A 21525-nucleotide genomic window follows, 5' to 3' on the forward strand; every position below is an offset into this window, starting at 1 on the left:
TCAGCTCGGTGCTTTGTGACCGCCTGGAGGGGTGGGATGGGGAGGGCGGGAGGGAGGGAGATGCATGAGGGAAGGGATGTGGGAACGGATGTATATGTATGACTGATTCACTTTGTTATAAAGCAGAAACTAATAAAAACGTAAAATAAAATAAAAAGGAAAAAAAAAAGACAAAAGGGGAGAAAGCTGAAGAGAGTCACCAAGGGAAAGAGAAAGAGACAGACCCCCTGGGCCCTCATCCAGGCCCGAGGGGCCCTCCCCTCCGCCCAGGCACACGCTGTGGGGTGGGGACGGTGGCCTCTGGCACTGCTGCTCGGGCTGCGGAACACAGTGGTGGGGACGAGCTGACTGCAGTGGCGCAGAGCCTGGTGCCGGGGCCAGACTGCCTGGACCAGGACCCGGCTCCCCCACTTCCGGCCATGACCCTGGGCTCGTCACCAAACCTCGTCTGTAGGTGGAAGCTAATAACAGTGCCCATCTCATATGGCTACTGGGGGCATCAGCAAACAGTAAGAATTAGCTTTAATGATTTGGGGTAAGAACCGATGCTTTGAACACACACACTCAATGCTCGCAAGACATGATGGAATCACGGAACGCTGGAGCTCAAAGGGGCCTCAGCTGCTGTTGTCGACACAACCCGCTGGCCTCACAGATGAGGGACAGGAATGGGCATGCTGAGGTCACTCGGATGCAGAGACAGGCCTGACACTCAGGTGTCCCTACTCCCAGGTCAACACCGCTCATTCCTGCAGTGTTTGGTCAGCACTTCCCAGGTGTGTGCCAGGTGCCAGCGAGGAGCTGGGAAAGGCAGATGGGGCGGGGATGAGATGAGGCCAAGAGCGCAGAGGGGCAGGGAAGGGAGGCACGTGAGCTCTGAGTGTGCAGCAGAAGCGGGCCTTGTCGGGACGGTCAGCAGAGGCTCCCCAACCAAGTGACCAGTGAGCTGAGAACAAATGCACAGGAGGGACAGGAGGCAAGCAGGGGGCAGGAGAAGGCAGAGGGGGCCGCTGGTGCAAGCACTGCATACAAGCCCGGGAGCCCTCGTGCTAGCTGCCGGCCTCCACCACACTCACAGGAAAGCCAGCTTACCTCCCAGGGTTCACTGCTGGCCAGTGTTTCAGCACCTGGGCCAAGGCTACTTAACGGGACTGCACACTCCCTAAGGGCAGCGATGACCATGTGGGCTTTGCCTGCAGGCACCCCGAGGTGTAGCATGACCCAGAGCTGGGCACACGGCAGGCCCTGGAGGGAGACCACACACCGGCAAAAGCTCCCCTCTGAGCAGCACTGGCCAAGGCGCGGGGGCCTGGCAGACCCTCCAGTCCTGCGGGCCGACGCCTCACAACAGACGCGGGGCGGCGACCACTCACACACCTTCTGCGTCCACGGTCTCCTTCATGATTATCTCCACCCGCTCCACGTGGTGCCGGTTCCAGAGGCCGTCCAGGGCCTTGCGGTTCTGGTCTCGGAAAGGCAGGATCTGGGCCACCACCTGCCAGGGAAGGAGACTGTGGTGCTGTGGCTCCTTTCAGGACGAAGAGGGAATCCTGACCCAAGGAAGGGCCCCCAGCCTCTCTGCCCCCTTCTCACAAGAGATGCTCTCGGGAGCAGCGGTCCCTGGACACCAGGGCTTCACAGCCCAGTAAGGACTCCAGAAGCCTCTCAGTCACCTATACAGGGTTACCAGCTTTTTAGTTTGCAAAGAAAGAAAATATTTAAGGATTCTCTATCTTCTATTATCATCAATTTTTAATAAAAGAGATTTTAACACTAAAAATGGAGCAAGAAAAGCTTCAAATTGAATACCATCCAGTTTTGGGGTTTTTTTTTTTTTCTAATTTCTCCCATAAACAAGTGAAAAAACCTACCAGGATGGGCAAGTGGCCTGAGGACCTGTCTTTGGAATACTGCAACTCCAAATAGGGCTGGACGGAAGGCGATGCCTTTGCCCCAGATGACTATGTGGTGCCCACCCTGTGGCCCTGGGCCCACGTCCTGGTCGGCACCAGAGAACACAGGTGCTCGTGTATTCTCTGCTGCAGTTTCCGGGAAGAGGTGTCCCGAAGGGGCCCTGAAGGTATGTTCAGAGAGAACTGGCCAGCTGACTAGCATCACCCAGGAGGCCAGCCCCTCACTCCACCACAGGGCCTGGATGAGAAGCATGGACTTAGGGTCCCTATTACATTTTAAGATCTCGTTACCAGCCTTCTGGTTCAAAACAGAACTCAGGAAGAAAAAGGTACTGAGAAAGAGCCGGTGGGTGCGGAGTAAGGAGGTTAATTCTAATTCCCGCAGCATGCCCAGCTGGAAGCCAGGTCCAGACGCCAGCATCTCAGGGCCCCCTCTGCAGAGAATGCAGGGCAACGCGGAGACATCAGAGCCCGAACCCTGGCTGGGAAACAAAGAGGACAGGATACACTAAAGAACAGGTGGCTGGACACGTGGACGTGGGCTGAGCAGTCCTGCCCTTGCCACTCACCGCCTTCCCTCCGGCCTCTTACCTCCTGCCCACAGTCAAGATGGCCATGGGAGCCCAGATTTCACGATGCCTTCAGGACCAATTCCGCCATCGGTGTGGCCCTGTGGACGGGGTCTACCTGCACCAGCTCCCTCCACCCCAGCAGGCTCCTAGCTGCAGGCTCACCTGCTTGCCCAGGTAATGGTCCACCCGGTACATCTCCTCCTCTTGGAAAAAGCTCCCAAGTTCTGTGGCCAGCTGCTGGGCCGAGCGGTGGTCATGGCCAAAGGGTTTCTCAAGGACAACGCGCAGCCAGGCACCTGGGCCTGGGCGGCAGCTGCTGTTGATGCTGCGGGCAATCTCTGCATAGGCGAAGGGTGGCACCGAGAAGTAGAAAATCCTGCCGGTCTCCTGGAGGCCTTCGTGCTGGACCCGGGCCTCTATGTCCTTGCTCAGGGCCAGATAGTCCTCAGGCGTCTTCAGGCGGCGGTACTCGCTCAGCTGCTGGAACTGAGCCTTCAGTTCAGCACAGCGACCGGGAGCTGTGTCCCTGGGGCAGGAGAGGGACTCCAGGACCTTGGCTATGACCTCCTGGCCCTGCTTGGTGCTCGTCAGAGCAGTCCCGTGGAAGCGAAAACTGTGGCCCTTCCCCGCCTCCTCCAGGTACAGCTGGAACAGCCCCTGCCATAGGTATTTTCTGGCCAGGTCCCCGGTGGCTCCCAGCAGGATTACGGAGACGTGTCCCTGGAGCTCCTGGGCCTTCAGGCAGCCCAGCAGGGCCATGCACACGGCCGCCGTGAGCATATTCCAAGCGCCTGCGTGCCTGGGGCACATGGGGAAGACAGACAAGGAACAAGGAAGGATCAGACACGGCTCAGGCAGCTGCGATGCAGGAGGGAAACACACTTCTAGGTTATCAAACGCTTCCTGCCTGGCAAGAAACAGCCACCTGGTTCTCAGGAAAATGTTACAGTCCCGCAGCTTCCCTCTCCCTCCTCAGCAGCTCGGCTTCTCTGCCTCAGTGGGTCAGGAGCCTGATCCATACACAAGGATGATGCCACTTGCTAGAGGTGGGCCATTCTGCTGCAGGAGCAGGGCAAGGCAGCACCAGCCCCCAGGGAGGTCCCAGTGCAGCCATGCGCTTGGAGCTGTCCACTCTACGACCGAGGCCAGTCTCGCCCACAAGCACGGGGGGCCAGGACCATCGGAGCAGCAGGCCTTGGTCTTGGATGATGGCTGGAACTTTGGAGGGAGACATCACTGCCCCCTCACTTCTTCCTCTGCTCTTCCCTTGTCTACTGGGCTCCAAGCCCAAAATGATCACCATTCACCGCTACAGCACAGTGATCAAAAGCACGGACTCTGGAACCAACTGGCTGAGTTTGAATCCCAGCTCAATCCTTACTCTGAACAATTATTTAACCTCTCTGGGACTTCCCTGGAGGTCCAGTGGGTAAGACTCCGTGCTCCCAATGCAGGGGGCCTGGGTTTGATCCCCGGTCAGGGAACTAGATCCCGCATGCATGCCACAACTAAAAGATCCTGTGTGCCGCAACTAAGACCCGGTGCAGCCAAAATAAACAAACAAACAAACATTTTCAAAAACAATTATTTAACCTCTCTGTACCTCAGTTTCCTCATCGGAAATGGGGGTATTAGTGGTACCTACACCATAGGGCTGTTAAAAGGATAAAATGAGTTAACATTGAAAACGTGTTCAGGACATGCCTATCTCCTATAATGCACTATATAAGTGTAGCTATCATTATGGAATATTGCTAATAGCAGCAAATACTGAACGCCAGCATGTGCCCAACACGGAGCTAAGCACTTCTGTGCATTGGCTCTCACTGAATCCAGACAAGAGCCCTGAAAAGGACCAGTGGAGGGGGTACTATCATAGCCCCCCCGCCACCTCATTTTGCAGACAGACAAGCTGAGGCTCAGGCAGGTGAAGGTCCCGTGGTGGGAAAGCGGGGAGCCGGGCAGGCACCAGGCTCCTTGGCTCCAGAGCTGACGGGCAGCAATTACACGCTGCAGCCTCGCCAAGGTTAGCCTAACTTCTTGGCTAGTTCTCAGCCTCAAATGTGAAGCAGCTGATGCGCAGGAAAGGCGAGAGGCCTTGGACCTGTCACAAATGCACCAGAGGGTTTAATTTCTCTGGGCTTCTGCTCTGACCAAGGCTGTAGGGCTTGATACGCTCAATTCCTACCCCATGGCTCTCCCATTCTCCCGTTTCCTGCCAAGGCCAATGCTTTGAAGGAAAGGCAGAGGAAGCAGGAGGAAAGCAACACGGGTTTGCAGACATAGGTGGGGGGACCGGGGCCCAGCCTGGGGTGTGGGAAGACTGAAGAAGGAACAATAATCATTACTATACGGCACTTATTATATGGCAAGTATTCTACCGATAAAGGATTAACAAAATCCCCAACCATGAGGCCACAGTCTCGTTATACAGATAGGGACGATGAGGTTTAAAGAAACAGCAGGACTTCTGAAAAGGCCCTGCAGACCTTCCCGCATCCCTTTACCGTCCCCTATATCAAGGGACCAGACCTGCCCCGGACTCTAACATCGACCCCCTCCTCTCACTTTGCCCTTTGCCTCTTTCCCACCTCTCTTGAGATCCATCTCCAAGATGGCCCTGTTTAGTGGCCAAACCAAGATGAGGTTCCGGCAACAGTGTCTGCACCAGAATCTATAGGACACCAGACATTCCCATCATTGGAGCTTTAACTGAAGGACCAAGGGACCACATGAGCAGCCCCCCAGCTTCCTCTTCCACGGTCCCTTTATCTGCACTCACGCCCCAATCCACAGATGGCCCGGAGGACCAGTCCACTTTCTCCTGCTTTCCTGTCCTTGGCCCTTCAAGCATTTCTTTCTCACCTGGCAACCGCCCCTGTCTGGAGGGAAGGAAAAGCTGCAAGGTCAGTGCAGGAAAGAGGCAGCGAGAAATCCGAAGCCCAGAGAACAGCCTGGAGAAGGAGAAGCGGCCAGCTGGCAGCCGCGTCTCAGAGCTCCTGCCCAGGTACTGGTAGCCAGAGGTCTGGACGTGCCTGGATGGGCAGGCGAGGGAGACTCCAGGGCCAGCACATCTACCCCACCCCCAGAAAACTGCAGAAAGCCGAGACGCTTGGCCACTTGGCCTGAGCCGACCCCTGGGCCTCTATTTAACCCTGTTCTGACTCTGAAGTCTTCTGCGGTCTTCCCTGCCCAGCCCTGTCCGGGCTCCCAGTTCTCAGGTTAGCCACCCTTATCTCTTGCTTACGTTCCCCGGCCTCCTTTAAACAAACACAGATCAGAAATATCAGTTACTGCAACATGGTTGCTTACTCTGTGGTTGCTAAACAACCAGAGAACAAGTCAGGGGGTGTGGCTCTGTGTGTTTGGTTTTCTTATCACCATGTTTTTTAACCTTAACAGTGTTTCTCAAACTTATATGTGCTTATGAATCTCTTGCGGAGCTTTTTAAAATACAGATTCTGATGCAGAGGATTCGGGGACGGGGCCTAAGGTGCTAAAAGCTGGTCCCAAAAGCCCACTGCAAGGAGAAGGACCCTGGGGCACTGAGTGGTGAAGCCCAGAGCCAGGGCTATTGTCAGAGGAGCATCTGACGAGCTGGAGGGTTTTCAGCCTGCCTCCTACTCCCTTCACCAAGGCAATGAACCGCTGATCCAGCAGGCCCAGGACAGGTGCAAACACGGGTATTTCAAAGCCGCCTCGGGTGGCTGAGACTTGCCCATCCCCCTGCAAAACCTGGTTGCTAACGACCTCAAGCCTAATACCTGACTCAAGCCTAATACCTGACGTTTACCAAGCAGTCAGCGTGTGCCAGACGATGACGTAAATGCACCATCTCAACCTTCCCTCAAAACGCTGTTGGGAAGGAGCTCTGCAAGGATGCCCATTTTACGGATGAGGAAACGGTAGGTGAAGTCAACTGTTGAGTCCCAGAGCCTGAGGCCCCAGTCACTGTGTTAAACAGCTCTCTTAGTCGAGTGGAGAAAGGTGGCCTTTGGGTAAGAGGATGGGCTCAAGGCCACCTCTGAGCTGTGTGACCCAATTAAGTCACCTAGTCAGTCCTCACCTTACAAGTGGGCTAATACCCCCAGAATAATGGAGGCTTGCGAAGATGAGCTGAGATGGTAAAAGCCTTGCCATTTCCTCCTCTCGGGGTCTACAGAGCCCAGCCCTGCAGACAGCACAGGACACACCCCAGCATCTGCTGGTCCTTACACCCTGAGAGGAGGAAGACGGGTGCACAGGTGTCCTCCCTGCTGCCCCGACAGAGAATAAACAGGCTCAGAGAAGCCCAATTACGTCAAGGTCGAGGTCAGGGTCCCCGCCCTGGAGCAGAGGGGAGGTAACAGGGAACCAGACGGCTCTACACTCACCTGTGGCCTAAACTGCTCTTGGGCTGCGAGGCTCTGCTATTTTTTTTTTTTTTTTTTTTTTTTTTGCGGTACACGGGCCTCTCACCGTTGCGGCCTCTCCCGTTGCAGAGCACAGGCTCCGGACGCGCAGGCTCAGCGGCCATGGCTCACGGGCCCAGCCGCTCCACAGCATGTGGAATCTTCCCAGACCAGGGCACGACCCCATGTCCCCTGCATCGGCAGGCGGACTCTCAACCACTGCGCCACCAGGGAAGCTCTAGGCTCTGCTTTTGAAGGATTTTCTGAAGCACTTCCTCCTTGTCTACTGTGAGAGGAACAGGCTGTGAAATACAACTCCCACTAAGATTACATACTTGAACTTAGCCAAAAAACACGGAAGTGGCATTCCAATGGCTGATCCTGCTATGCATCGCTTCTATTTTTAATTAATAAATAAGAAAACTATTAGTGCAAAGTTTGAGCTGCTCCAGGACAGGAGGACAGTGTATTAGACTGTGGATGGGAACACATGACGATCCTTCCCCAGTAGAATCTAAACACCACGTAACCTTGAACATGCATGTACCCTGGTGGGCCTCAGTTTCCCCATCTGTGAAGAGACGGAGCTAAAGGACCTCTACAGCACTTTCCTGCCCCTAAACTCTGTTTTCCAAGGAAAGGAGATAACATCTCTATTATCAGGGAGACGGCCACAGCCTTTCTGTAAGGGCAGTTTAGTGCTTGCAGCATTAGGCCAACGCAGCAGGGCCGGGAAATACAGGACTGAAATAGGAAGCACAGAGCTGATAACTGAATGTCACCCAGAAGTTAAGGCCAAACTCCTCGGAGCTATAACTTCAGTGTGTGGAGGATGCGATTTCATTTATGACAATTATTCAAGATACTTGCCAGAAACACACTACGCTACCAAGTGTGGTGCCGCGGAGGCATCCTCTGGGGGTGACAAGGCTCATCCCAGAGTCGGGACTGAGCGGGCCCACGTCCAGAGTCCAGGGCACCTCGCGCTGCCCCCAGCTCCAGGGTGAGGGGCTCCTACCAGGCATCCTGGGAGACTCACCTTGTAAAGTGCGGCTCTGCTAACATCCCCAAAGCTGCGAGCACTGACGTGGCCAGCCAGAGGGTACGGACCAGAAGCGGGGTTCCCGTCTGTTCTGCCCAAAGTGAAAGAGGCAGATGTGGGGTGCACCCAGGACCAGTCGTGGCACAGCACCGGCCTGAGCGGGTGCTCCAGTGGCAGAGCCGTTTCTGGGAAACCACAGGACAAAGCACCTCTGATCCTCTGGTCCCAGCAGACAAGTGGCAGGAGAAAGGAGCTGGGAGGTGAACGCCAATGGCTGCTGCCGCTCTGACCCCTTTCCCAATGCCACGTCCACACCTTTGACCTCTACCTTCTGTTTGCCCAGCAGGAAGAAGGGGGATTTCCTTCAAATCACAGCTCAGGAGCTTGGAATGTTTAAAAGAATGCATGGGAGTAAAACAAGAGTTCAAAGTGAAGGTGGGGGCTTCCCTGGTGGCGCAGTGGTTGAGAGTCCGCCTGCCGATGCAGGGGACACGGGTTTGTGCCCCGGTCTGGGAAGATCCCACATGCCGCGGAGCGGCTGGGCCCGTGAGCCATGGCCGCTGAGCCTGCGCTCACCCGAGCCTGTGCTCCGCAATGGGAGAGGCCACAGCAGTGAGAGGCCCGCGTACCGGAAAAAAAAAAAAAAAAAAGGTGAAGGTGACTTTTAGCTAAAGTACAAGGGGAAGTGCCCAGTCCCTTCTACACTCGCCAACTCCAATGTTTCCTGCATTCTCTCCTTTGCGTCCTGAGTCCTCCATACATCCCCAAGCAGATGCCAGCTGGACCCTTCACGATGAACTGTGACCTGCACACGTCCCCCTCAAGGCTGGACGGGGGGCAGAATCCATGAGATCAGCTCTGAGGCTTTTTCCTCCCTAATCTCAGAGAATCCTTATTCCCATCACCTCGTTAGGTATCAATCCTGGGTCCCTGTGACCCAAGTGGTGTGCTGGAGCCACCGCATACCTGCACACAGGATGCCACTGCTAAATCTTCAGGCATTTGTCAAGTCAGTTGTTAAACACAGCCATTATTAAAAACCGAACTACACAAATTTATAACCAAATAAGTTATATTAAAAACAAAGGGATTAGGGGAATTCTCTGGTGGTCCAGTGGTTAGGACTCCAAGCTTTCACTGCCAAGGGCCCAGGTTCAATCCCTGGTCAGGGAACTAAGATCCCGCAAGCCAGTGTGGCTCAGCCAAAGAAAAAAATAAATAAACAAAACTCTTAATTAAAACAAAAACAAAACAGAAAAAGGTATTAAATACTCAAAACTCAACACTCCCTAATTGATTTACTTCATTTTACTATTATCTATGCTCTTGACATTATTTAACCTATTGTGTCCGTAAGGTGAAGATAGATACTCTGTAACAGTGTGCTTGAGGCTGGCCAGGGTGGGAACATTTACACAGCAGGTGTCTGTCGGCAAATGCCATCAACCTGCCTCCCCACCACCAACCGCCACCCTTTCAGAGGTTGTTAAACATTCACCAGCACACAAATGCCCATACACCAAGTGGTTATTTCCAGTCTGGACTTTCTCCCCCTAAACTCCCTTCTCGTACAATCAACTACTACTCTGACACCAACAACTGGGTGCCCACAAGACTTAACTGCGTCCAAAGCTGAACTGCCTTATCCCCCAAATGCTCCAAATGCAGATCTTCCCCACCCCTGGCAAATGGCACTTCAAACCTTCCAGGTGTCAGGCCAGAAACCTTGGGGTCATCCGATCTGTCAGCAAGTCCTATAGTTTCTGCGACCAACACTTATCTAGCATACAACTACTTCCCACCATTCTCACCTCCTTCCACCTCCACACTCTGGTCCCAGCCACCATCACCTCTGTCTGGACCACTGTAGGAACCAGCTCACTGGCCTCCCGTTTCTATCTTCGCCCGAACCCAGCAGAGTGATCTGTTTATAGCATCAGTCAGATCATGTCATTCTTCTGTTGGGTGGCCTGCGGGGTCTACACATTCTGCCTCCCATCTACTACCTCTTTGATCTTTTCTCCTATTCTCTGCCCCTCTCTGGGCTCCAGCCACCCATCCTCCTGCCTCAGGGCCTTTGTACTTGCTGTTCCCACTGCCTGGCCTACTTTTCCCTGCAGATGTCCACGTGGCCCACTCCCTCACTAACTGCAATTCTTTGCTGAAATGTCACCTTCTCAGTGAGGCTTTCTCAGCCGACTCTGAGTAAAATCGTAACCCTCCAACCCTCATCTCATCCCCTGCTTTATTTCTCCCCGTAGTACATATCTGTATGTGATAAGTATATTTATTTTGTTTATTGTCTGTCACTCCTCCGCTCAAAAACGTAAGTGCCAATGAGGACAGGGGTTTTTGTGTTTTGTTCACTGTCCACCTCCAGGGCCTGGCACACAGAAGGTACACTATAAATATTTGCTGAATGAACAAAAGAATTCCCATTGCCCAAGACCACCATCACCTGTGTATGAGCACCTGTGTGTGAATGATGGCACGAAGGAATACATCTCTAATGGTGACTTCAAGCACTGTGACACAGCACACAATAGCAGCAGCTCACTACCTGAAATGATACTATGAACAATAAAAGAGAATATAGAGTATTTAACTAAATGCCAAATACTGGGCTAAGAGCTTCACAGGCACCATGCCATTTAATTCTTGCCACAGCTCATGAGATAGGTACTATTATTGTCCCCATTTTTAGAATGAGTAGAGAGAAAACTAAGGTGCAGAGAGATAAAATGACTTACTGAAGGTCAGGCAGCTCAGAGGTGAGAAGATTTGAATACAGGCAGCCTGGTTCCAGCACTTACTTCCCACCTACCTGTAAAACGTGTGACTACAACCCCAAATAGCAAATTTAAAACACTGTTTTCGGGGCGTTCCTGGTGGGGCAGTGGTTGAAAATCCACCTGCCAATGCAGGGGACACGGGTTCGAGCCCTGGTCTGGGAAGAGCCCACGTGCCACGGAGCAACTAAGCGCATGCGCCACAACTACAGAGTCTGCGCTCTAGAGCCCTTGAGCCACAACTACTGAATGCCACACGCCACAACTACTGAAACCCGTGAGCCTAGAGCCCGTGCTCTGCAACAAGGGAAGCCACCGCAATGAGAAGCCCGCGCACCGCAACGAAGAGTAGCCCCCGCTCGCCACAACTAGAGAAAGCCCGTGTGCAGCAATGAATGCCCAATGCAGCCAAAAATAAATAAATAAATTACAAAAAAACCCCAACAAAACCCCCCACTGTTTTAGTGTGGACACTGATTCTGCTCCCCTCCAAGACTGGAATGACAGTGGTCTAAACACTCACGTAAGTGACCCAAGCTGGTCGGCAGCTCTGCTTCCCTGCTGTGAATGGCCGTGGCCTCCCATGTCCACTCCAGCAGTGATTCACTCACCTTTGTTCTGACGTCATGAAAACACTGTAAGCCTGAGTTGCTTTCTTTAAACCTGAAAGGCCCTTTGCCGGGGAAGGGCTCGTTTCTGGACTCCTTAGCCACTTAGTAGCTGTGTGAGCTTACACACGTTATTTAACCTCTCCCAACCTCGACCACAGAGTGGGGAAACAAGTCGATGAGAAGCACAGAAGGAGACAATCCACATAAAGCACTTGGCACGATGCTCGGCACGCTGTAAGCGCCCGAGAAATGTTAGCCTCTGTCACTATTAAACCAAGAACATCATGAGCAAAGCGACTTCTCTCGCTTGTCTCTTGGAGCTGCTGCAGAACCAGTTAACTTCCCACAACAGAAAAACGTGCCAAGGAACAGCACATCGACAACTTTGTGACCTTCCAGTCATACTGATGATAAATCAAAGGGATATAATGCTGAGATGGTTAAAAAAAGTCCCCACCCCAGCCCATGAGGGGTTTATAATCTGGCCCAAAGAATACATGAGTAGAGTAAACCTCTAACTCTGCAGTCCTGGGCCTTTCACTTAACTACTGAGGGCCTTTTCTCCAGCTGGAAAATGGGGATCTTCCACCTCATTTTAATGTCTGGAGGAAAACCCCCCGTATCGTGACAGTGAAAATACTTTGAGAGGTAATGGTGGTAGACAGAGAGCCACCCAGCTCCCAGCTCAGGGCAACAAAAAGCAAAACCAGACATCCTGCTCTGTCCATGGGTTCGGGCCTGGCAGAGTCCATGGTGAAATTTGGCAACACGCAATGACATTTTGCCTTGTTCCACCAATAAAGTGAGAAGTGGGTAGGCCACAGATGACCAAAGGTGCCTCCTGGTTCCCCTTTGCCCACAGATTTGACTGTTTCCCTTTTAAACAGCCTAAAACCATCTGACAATAAGAGTCACTTAGTAAATTCTAGTCCTTGGATAAAAATAACTTTGAATGTTTGCCTGGAGTGGTTATTTGCTGAGCAGTCATGTACCTCAAAGTAACACGTACACAAAATACTGCCTAAAAATGAGCTCTGTGCATGCCAAACACTGAGCCTTTTTATCTCAGGTGCTCCTAAAACTTGCCAAAAGATTAGCCTCATAAGCTGATCACTGTAGAAAATGTACAACATAATTTAAAATACACCCAGCCTGCTGGATGCTGGTGGGGGACCTCGACGCCCAAGGAGACAGGAGGAACCCCCAAACGAACCGGTAGGACGTGGGGGGACTGAGCGGGGAGGAGAAGTGGAGGCCGGAGGGCGCCCCTGAGGGGTGGCTGAGAGGGGGGAGGGGTCCCCACGCCTGGAGGGACCCTTGGGGGCTCGGATCAGGGGGGAGTACGCCCAGCATTTCCTCTGCCCAATCGGCTGGGGAAGCCTGCCCAGTTATTGGGCTGGGTCCTACGCCCGCCCTCAGAGGCCCCCTCAGGGCCCCGTTTGTCCTGGGGGCGTAGGAGGGAGGCCGGGGGAGAACAGGAAAGGCAGGCTGGAGGGGGGGAGCGGGAGCGGGAGAGGAGCAGAGGGTGTTGGCCCCGCCCACTCGACCCTGGGAAGCTTTCTGGGCTCCCAGGTGGGGTTCCCGTGCCCCCTGAGACCAGAGGCGGGAGGCACACCTGGGTCCCTTCTGTTCCACTGAGCCTAAGCCCCACCGGCCACACCTCCCGGGGCCTTTTCCAGCCCTGTGGTCCTAAGCAGAGGCCCCGCCCCGTTTAGGCCCTGCCCTCCACAGCCAAGGTCTTTTCCACCTTTTTTTTTTTTTCTCCTCATTTTTACTATTGCAGTTCTGTTTTACCTTCCGGTTGCCGTTTCATCTACATTTTTATTTTTATATTCTTTCTAACATATCTGTTCATTTCCTAGTCTAATTTTTTTACTTTGTTATTGTTCTCTTTTTTTTTTTTTTTTTGCCACCCCACACGGTGTGCCGGACCTTGGTTCACGAGCCGGGTGTTGGGCCAAAGCTCCTGAGATGGGAGCTCCAAATATGAACCACTGGACAAACAGAGAACCTCAGACCCTAGGGAATATTCATCAGAGTGAGGTCTCCCGGAGGTCCTCATCTCAGCACCAAGACAAGCTCTACCCAACAGCCTACAAGCTCCAGTGTTGGAAGCCTCAGGCCAAACAACCAGTACGACAGGAACACAACACAATCTAACTCATAAAAAAAAAAAAAAATGAGATGGCAAAAAAATATGTCACAGATGAAGGAGCAAGGTAAAATCCTACAAGATCAAATAGATGAAAAGGAAATAGGCAATCTACCTGAAAAAGAATTCAGAGTAATGATAGTAAAGATGATCCAGAATCTCAGAAATAGAATGGAGGCATGGATTGAGAAAATACAAGAAATGCTTAACAAAGATCTAGAAGAACTAAAGAACAAACAAACAGAGATGAACAACACAATAACTGAAATGAAAAATACCCTAGAAGGAATCCATAACAGAATAACGGAGGGAGAAGAACGAATAAGTGAGCTGGAAGACAAAATGGCAGAAATAACTGCCGAGGAGCAGAATAAAGAAAAAGGAATGAAAAGAATTGAAGACAATCTCAGAGACCTCTGGGACAACACTAAGCACACCAACAATCGAATTATAGGGGTCCCAGAAGAAGAAGAGAAAAAGAAAGGGTCTGAGAAAATACTTGAAGAGATTATAATGGAAAAGTTCCCTAACATGGGAAAGGAAATAGTCACCCAAGTCCAGGAAGCACAGAGTCCCATACAGGATAATCCCTAGGAGAAACACACCAAGACACATATTAATCAAACTAACAAAAATTAACTTCAAAGAAAAAATATTAAAAGCAGCAAGGGAAAAACACAAAATAACATACAAAGGAATCCCATAAGGTTATCGGCTGATTTTTCAGTGGAAACTCTGCAGGCCAGAAGGGAGTGGCAGGATATACTTAAAGTGATGAAAGAGAAAAACCTACAACCAAGATTACTCTACCCAGCAAGGATCTCATTCAGATTCAACGGAGAAATCAAAAGCTTTTCAGATAAGCAAAAGCTCAGAGAATTCAGCACCACCAAACCAGCCTTACAACAAACGCTAAAGGAACTTCTCTAGGTGGGAAACACAAGAGAAGAAAAACACCCACAAAAACAATCCAAAAACAATTAAGAAAATGGTAATAGGAACATACGTATCAATAATAACCTTGAATGTAAATGGATTAAATGCCCCAACCAAAAGATACAGACTGGCTGAATAGATACAAAAACAAGACCTATATATATGCTGTCTACAAGAGACCAACTTCAGACCTAGGGAAACATACAGACTGAAAGTGAAGGGGGGGTTGAAAAAGATATTCCATGCAAATGGAAATCAAAAGAAAGCTGGAGTAGCAATACTCATATCAAATTAAATAGACTTTAAAATACTGTTACAATAGATAAGGAAGGACACTACATAATGATCAAGGGATCAATCCAAAAAGAAGATATTAACAATTATAAATGTTTATGCACCCAACATAGGAGCACCTCAATACTTAAGGCAAATGCTAACAACCATGAAAGGGGAAATCGACAGTAACACAGTAACAGTAGGGGACTTTCACACCCCACTTACACAAATGGACAGATCATCCAAACAGAAGATAAATAAGGAAACACAAGCTTTAAATGACACAATACACCAGACAGGTTTAATTGATATTTATAGAACATTCCACCCGAAAGTGGCAGAATACAGTTTCTTCTCAATTGCACATGGAACATTCTTCAGGATAGATCACATCTTGGGTCACAAATAAAGCCTCGGAAAATTTAAGAAAATTGAAATCGTATCAAGCATCTTTTCTCACCACAACGCTATGAGATTGGAAATGAATTGCAGGAAAAAGACTGAAAAAAACACAAATACATGGAGACTAAACAGTGCACTACTAAATAACCAAGAGATCACTGAAGAAATCGAAGAAGAAATAAAAAAATACATAGAAACAAATGACAACGAAAACACGACAACCCAAAACTTATGGGACACAGCAAAAACAATTCTAAGAGAGAAGTTTATAGCAATTCAATCTCACCTCAAGAAACAAGAGAAATCTCAAATAAACAATCCAACCCTACACCTAAAGCAATTAGAGAAAGAAGAACAAAGAAAACCCGAAGTCAATAGAAGGAAAGAAGCCATAAAGATCAGAACAGAAATAAATGAAATACAAACGAAGAAAACAATAGCAAAGATCAATAAAACTAAAAGCTGGTTCTTTGAGAAGATAAACAAAATTGATAAACCCTTAGCCAGCTTCATTAAGAAAAAAAGGGAGAGGAGGCAAATCAATAAAATTAGAAATGAAAAAGGAGAAATCACAACTGACACTGCAGAAATACAAAGGACTATAAGAGACTACTACAAACAAGTATATGCCAATAAAATGCACAACCATGAAGAAATGGACAAATTCTTGGAAAGGCACAATTTTCCAAGACTGAACCAGGAAGAATTAGAAAATATAAACAGACCTATCACGAGTAATAAAATTGAAACTGCAACTAAAAATCTTCCAACAAACAAAAGTCCAGGACCAGATGGCTTCACAGGCGAATTCTACCAAACATTTAGAGAAGAGCTAACACTGATCCTTCTCAAACTCTTCCAAACAATTGCAGAGGGAGGAACACTCCCTAATTCATTCTATGAAGCCACCATCTCCCTGATACCAAAACCAGAAGAAGGTATCACAAAAAAAGAAAATTATACACCAATATTACTGATAAACATAGATGCAAAAATCCTGAACAAAATACTAGCAAACAGAATCCAACAACATATTAAAAGGATCATACACCATGATCAAGTGGTATTTATCCCAGGGATGCAAGGATTCTTCAATATACACAAATCAATCAGTGTGATAAAACACATTAACAAATCAATGATCATCTCAATATATGTAGAAAAAGCTTTTGGCAAAACTCAACACCCATTTATGATAAAAACTCTCCAGAAAATAGGCATAGAGGGAAACTACCTCCACATAGTAAAGGCCATATATGACAAACCAACAGCAAACATCATACTCAATGGTGAAAAACTGAAAGCATTTCCACATGATCAGGAACAAGACAAGGATTCCACTCTTGCCACTCTTATTCAACATAGTTTTGGAAGACCTAGCCATGGCAATCAGAGAAGAAAAAGAAATAAAAGGAATAGAAACTGGAAAACAAGTAAAACTGTCACTGTTTGCAGATGACATGATACTATACATAGAAAATCCTACAGATGCCACCAGAAAACTACTAGAACTAATCAATGAATTTGGTAAGGTTGCAGGATACAAAATTAATGCACAGAAATCTCTGACATTCCTACACACTAACAACGAAGAATCAGAAAGAGAAATTAAGGAAACAATCCCATTTACCATCACAACAGAAAGAATAAAATACCTAGGAATAAACCTATCTAAGAAGGTGAAAGATGTGCACTCAGAAAACTATAAAACACTGATGAAAGAAATCAAAGATGACATAAACAGATGGAGAAATATACCATATTCTTGGATTGGAAGAATCAATATTGTGAAAATGACTATACTACCCAAGCAATCTACAGATTCAATGCAATCCCTATCAAACTACCAATGGCATTCTTTACAGAATTAGAACAAAAAAGTTTACAATTCATATGGAAACACAAAAGTCCCCAAATAGCCAAAGCAATCTTGAGAAAGAAAAACAGAGAGGGAGGAATCAGGCTCCCTGACTTCAAACTATACTACAAAGCTACAGTAACCAAAACAGTATGGTACTGGCACAAAAACAGAAATATAGATCAAATGGTACAAGATAGAAAGCCCAGAGATAGACCCACGCACATATGGTCACCTAATTTACAACAAAAGAGGCAAGAACATACAACGGAGAAAAGACAGCTTCTTCAATAAGTGGTGCTGGGAAAACTGGACAGCTACATGTAAAAGAATGAAATTAGAACACTACCTAACACTATACACAAAAATAAACTCCAAATGGATTAAAGACCTAAATGTAAGACCAGACACTACAAAACTCTTAGAAGAAGACTTCCCTGGTGGCACAGTGGTTAAGAATCTGCCTGCCAATGCAGGAGACACGGGTTCGAGCCCTGGTCCGGGAAGATCCCACATGCCGAGGAGCAACTAAGCCCTTGTGCCACAACTACTGAGCCTGCGTGCTAGAGCCCACGTGCCACAACTACTGAAGCCGTCACACCTAGAGCCTGTGCTCGGCAACAAGAGAAGCAACCGTAATGTCAAGCCCACGCACTGCAACGAAGAGCAGTCCCCGCTCGCCACGACTAGAGAAAGCCCATGCACAGCAGCGAAGACCCAATGCAGCCAAAACTAAATAAATAAATAAATATATTTTTTAAAAAAAAAAAACTCTTATAGGAAAACATAGCAAAAACACTCTTTGACATAAACCACAGCAAGATCTTTTGTGGCCCACCTCCTAGAGTAATGAAAATAAAAACAAAAATAAACAAATGGGACCTAATTAAACTTAAAAGATTTTGCACAGGAAAGGAAACCATAAATAAGACGAAAAGACAACCCTCAGAATGGGAGAAAATATTTGCAAATGAAACAACAGACAAAGAATTACTCTCCAAAATAAACAGCTCATGGAGCTCAATATCAAAAAAACAAACAGTCCAATTTAAAAATGGGCGGGGCTTCCCTGGTGGCGCAGTGGTTGAGAGTCCGCCTGCCGATGCAGGGGCCATGGGTTCATGCCCTGGTCCGGGAAGATCCCACATGCCGTGGAGCGGCTGGGCCCGTGAGCCATGGCCGCTGAGCCTGCGCGTCCGGAGCCTGTGCTCCGCAAGGGGAGGGGCCACAACAGTGAGAGGCCCGCGTACCGGTTAAAAAAAAAAGGGCGGAAGACATTTCACCAAAGAAGACATACAGATGGTCAAGAGGCACATGAAAAGATGCTCAACGTCACTAATTATTAGAGAAATGCAAATCAAAACTACAATGAGGTATCATCTCACGTCGGTCAGAATGGCCATTATCAAAAAATCTATAAACAATAAATGCTGGAGAGGGTGTGGAGAAAAGGGAACCCTCTTTTACTGTTGGTGGGAATGTAAATTGATACAGCCACTATGGAGAACAGTATGGAGGTTCCTTAGAAAACTAAAAATATAACTACCATGTGACCCAGCAATCCCACTACTGGGCATATACCCGGAGAAAACCATAATTCAAAAAGACACATGCACCCCAACGTTAACTGCAGCTCTATTTACAATAGCCAGGACATGGAAGCAACCTAAATGTCCACTGACAGATGAACGGATAAAGAAGATGTGGCACATATAGACAATGGAATATCACTCAGCCATAAAAAAGGAACGAAATTGAGTTATTTGTGGTGAGGTGGATGGACCTGGAGTCTGTCATACAGAGTGAAGTAAGGCAGAAAGGGAAAAACAAATACCGTCCGCTAACGCATATATATGGAATCTAAAAAAACAAAAAGGTACTGATGAACCTAGTGGCAGGGCAGGAATAAAGACGTAGACATAGAGAGTGGACTTGAGGACACGGGGTTGGGGGGGGGAGGCTGAGGTGAAGTGAGAGTGGCATTGGCACATACACGCGACCAAATGTAAACTAGATGGCTAGTGGGAAGCAGCAGCATAGACAGGAAGATCAGCTCTGTGCTCTGCGAGGACCTAGAGGGGTGGGATAGGGAGGGTGGGAGGGAGGCTCAAGAGGGAGGGGATATGGGGATGTATGTATACATATGGCTGATTCACTTTGTTGTACAGCAGAAACTGCAGAAACTAACACAGTATTGTGAAGCAGTTATACTCCAATAAAGATCTATAAAAATAAAAAATACATGGAAAAAAATTCACCTGCAAAACCATTCACTGGATGGATGTGTTTGAAACGCTGATCGAAAACTGAGCGCTAATGCCAAAGATTAAGCAGATTCCGGGGTGGGGGAGTGGGGAAGCCGCAAGTTCCTCCTCTCACTGAACTGAACTGCAGAAAGCCTGGGAAAGGGGACGCCGCCGGCCCCTCGGGACCAGCCTCGACTGCGCCTGGCTGCCTCCTGCCCACCCGCCACCAAACACAACTGCCGCGTCAGGGGATCTACGGAGGCGGAAGCGAACAAGAATTTATTTCGCGGAAGGAAGGCGGGGAAGGGAATTCGGGCGGGTGGGTGGTGGCGGGGGTGACTCTTCCCAACTGAACGCCCAAGGATTTCACCGCCACAAGAGGCCGGCCTCCCGGGCCTGCGGGTTCGGCTGGGCGCGAGCACGCGGTCGCCCTCCGGCTGTAAATAATTCCTGCGGCCAAAGGAGCCGGAGAGAAAGCGGGGGATGCAGCTTACTTCATCTCGCCCGTCAGAGCCGGCCGCTTCTCCGGGAAACGTCGGGGGCTGCGCAGGGCGCCCGGTGCTGCGGGCCGAGCTCTGGCCAGGCAGGGGCCCCACGCATCCTCTTCCGCCCGCCGGGCCCACCCTAACAGGGGCGCGTCACGCGGCCCCGCGCCTGACGCGCGCTCGGGTTTCGCCAGCGACGCCGGGGGCGGTGAACGGGGAGGGCGCGAGACCCTTCCTGGCCCAACCCGAGACTCGTCACTGTCCGCGAGGGCGGTGCATCCGCGGGACCTGGGCCTCAGACCCCTGCGGCCTTGGGGCGCGCGCGCGCGCGCGCGTGCAGAAGAGCCCCCCGGGTCAGGGACGCGCGCGCGCAGTGGGGCCGAACCAGGGGCAGGCGGCGGAGGAGGAGGCGAGACCACGCCCCCTAGCTCTGGTCGCTGGGGATACGGGTCGGGGGCGGGGCCCTCCCAGGGGCGGGGCCCTCCCACACGATTCCTTGGTTCCTGTGGATGGGCTGGACTTAACGAAGTGAGCGGACCGTTCTCTGTCGCCTTGGGTTCTCTTGTGCATCGTAGAGGCCGCCTTCTGGGCCACACGAGGGCCGAGGGAAGTGGTTGTGTCGAGGAGCCGGGTTGCCCACGATCTGGCACAAGCTGTGGGACCTGGAACAGGTCACTTGACCTCGCTTTTCTCCATCTATGGAACGAGCGGCTCGGTGCATCCCATTTTTAATATCCAGAAGTAGTGATTTAGGGGTGGGAGAGCAGGCTATGGGCGGTGTCTCCACCAGACAGCTTCAGCTCTCTGCCTACACTCGTGTGACTTTGAAGACACTAGCCTGTGATAAGTGCCCAGGAAGTGGTAGCTTGCACCTGTGTGGCTTTATTAGCAAGATCGAGGATGGGAAGAAGGCCCTCTCTGCGGGGTGATGGTGAGGTTATAAAGAGGTAACAGGGTGAGCTCCCTCTCTGAGCGCTCAGTGTGTGGTATGCCGGTCCTCTGCCCCCACTCGTCACCATTATCATGCAGTACCTGACTCTCACCTTCATGCCCACTTTCCTCCCAGCCCTACAGTGTGGTCAGTGCCCCCTGTGGGGCCGCAGCCATCAGAGAAGCTGCTGCTCCTTGCTGCTTCTCAGCAGACCCTGGGTGACCTTGAGTTAAATAAGGCAGGGCTGCTGCTACATTGACCAGCCAGACCACCCAGGACCACCTCCTGGATGGTCTCATCCCTACCCCTGAGCATCTTAGCTCTTTCCCTTCTTCAGACCCACCTTCCTCCCGTCCCAGAGACAGGAGAATGCCTGGTCACCTGTGCTGCAGAGCGCTTGACCACCCAACAGAGGGCATTCTGACCAGAGAAAGAAAACTTATAGCAGCATTTGATTCCATGAAGGTTCCATTAGAGGTAGGAATGTCAGGAACTAGCAGAAGGAACTTGGCAGTGGCCAGCAGGCCTAAGTAGGGCCAACAGGCGTGATTACCACACAGGATATTAAGCAAGAGGGTTCCAGGAAGGCTGGGGATCCAAGGGGGGCTGGGCTCCACTGTCATCAAAGCCAGGGGCCATCTGGGGGCCTGCACGGAGCTGCTGGGCCTCAGCAAGGATCTGGCCGTACTGGGTGGGACCTGAGGGGAGAGTCAAGGAGCCAGGTCCCTGCCCGGCTGCCTCCATAGCTGGAAGTGGGTGGGAGGGTCTACGGCAGCGGGCAGCCAAACCGTGCTGGGCGATGCCAGGACTCTGCCAAGAGCCCATCCCATGTTCGTGACCCTGGGTGCACTGTGCACTCGCATAGCATGTAAACTGGGGCCAAAGGAGGCACAGGTGGGAGAAGGCAGTGCTCAGAGGCTG

General features: G+C 50.3%; 1 protein-coding gene across 4 annotated transcripts in view; it reads right to left on the reverse strand.

Annotated features, from left to right (window-relative positions):
• Window positions 1-19784, reverse strand: part of H6PD (hexose-6-phosphate dehydrogenase/glucose 1-dehydrogenase) — a gene marked incomplete at its 5' end in the record, with an annotated part of 34102 nt that extends 14318 nt beyond the window's left edge. The window contains 3 exons of one of the 4 annotated variants that reach the window (XM_081226418.1): window positions 1378-1495; window positions 2648-3284; window positions 19683-19784. In XM_081226418.1, coding sequence (XP_081082544.1) covers window positions 1378-1495; window positions 2648-3284; window positions 19683-19687 — 760 coding nt within the window. Of the gene's footprint in view, window positions 1-1377; window positions 1496-2647; window positions 3296-5350; window positions 5687-7915; window positions 8195-19682 lie in introns of those variants that run through there. The other 3 variants (XM_081226420.1, XM_081226419.1, XM_081226417.1) reach the window with 3 other exon arrangements.
• Window positions 19785-21525: the final 1741 nt, after the last annotated feature.

The sequence above is a fragment of the Mesoplodon bidens genome, assembly GCF_964165515.1.
Source record: "Mesoplodon bidens genome assembly, chromosome: 2".
Classification (NCBI taxonomy): Eukaryota; Metazoa; Chordata; class Mammalia; order Artiodactyla; family Ziphiidae; genus Mesoplodon; species Mesoplodon bidens.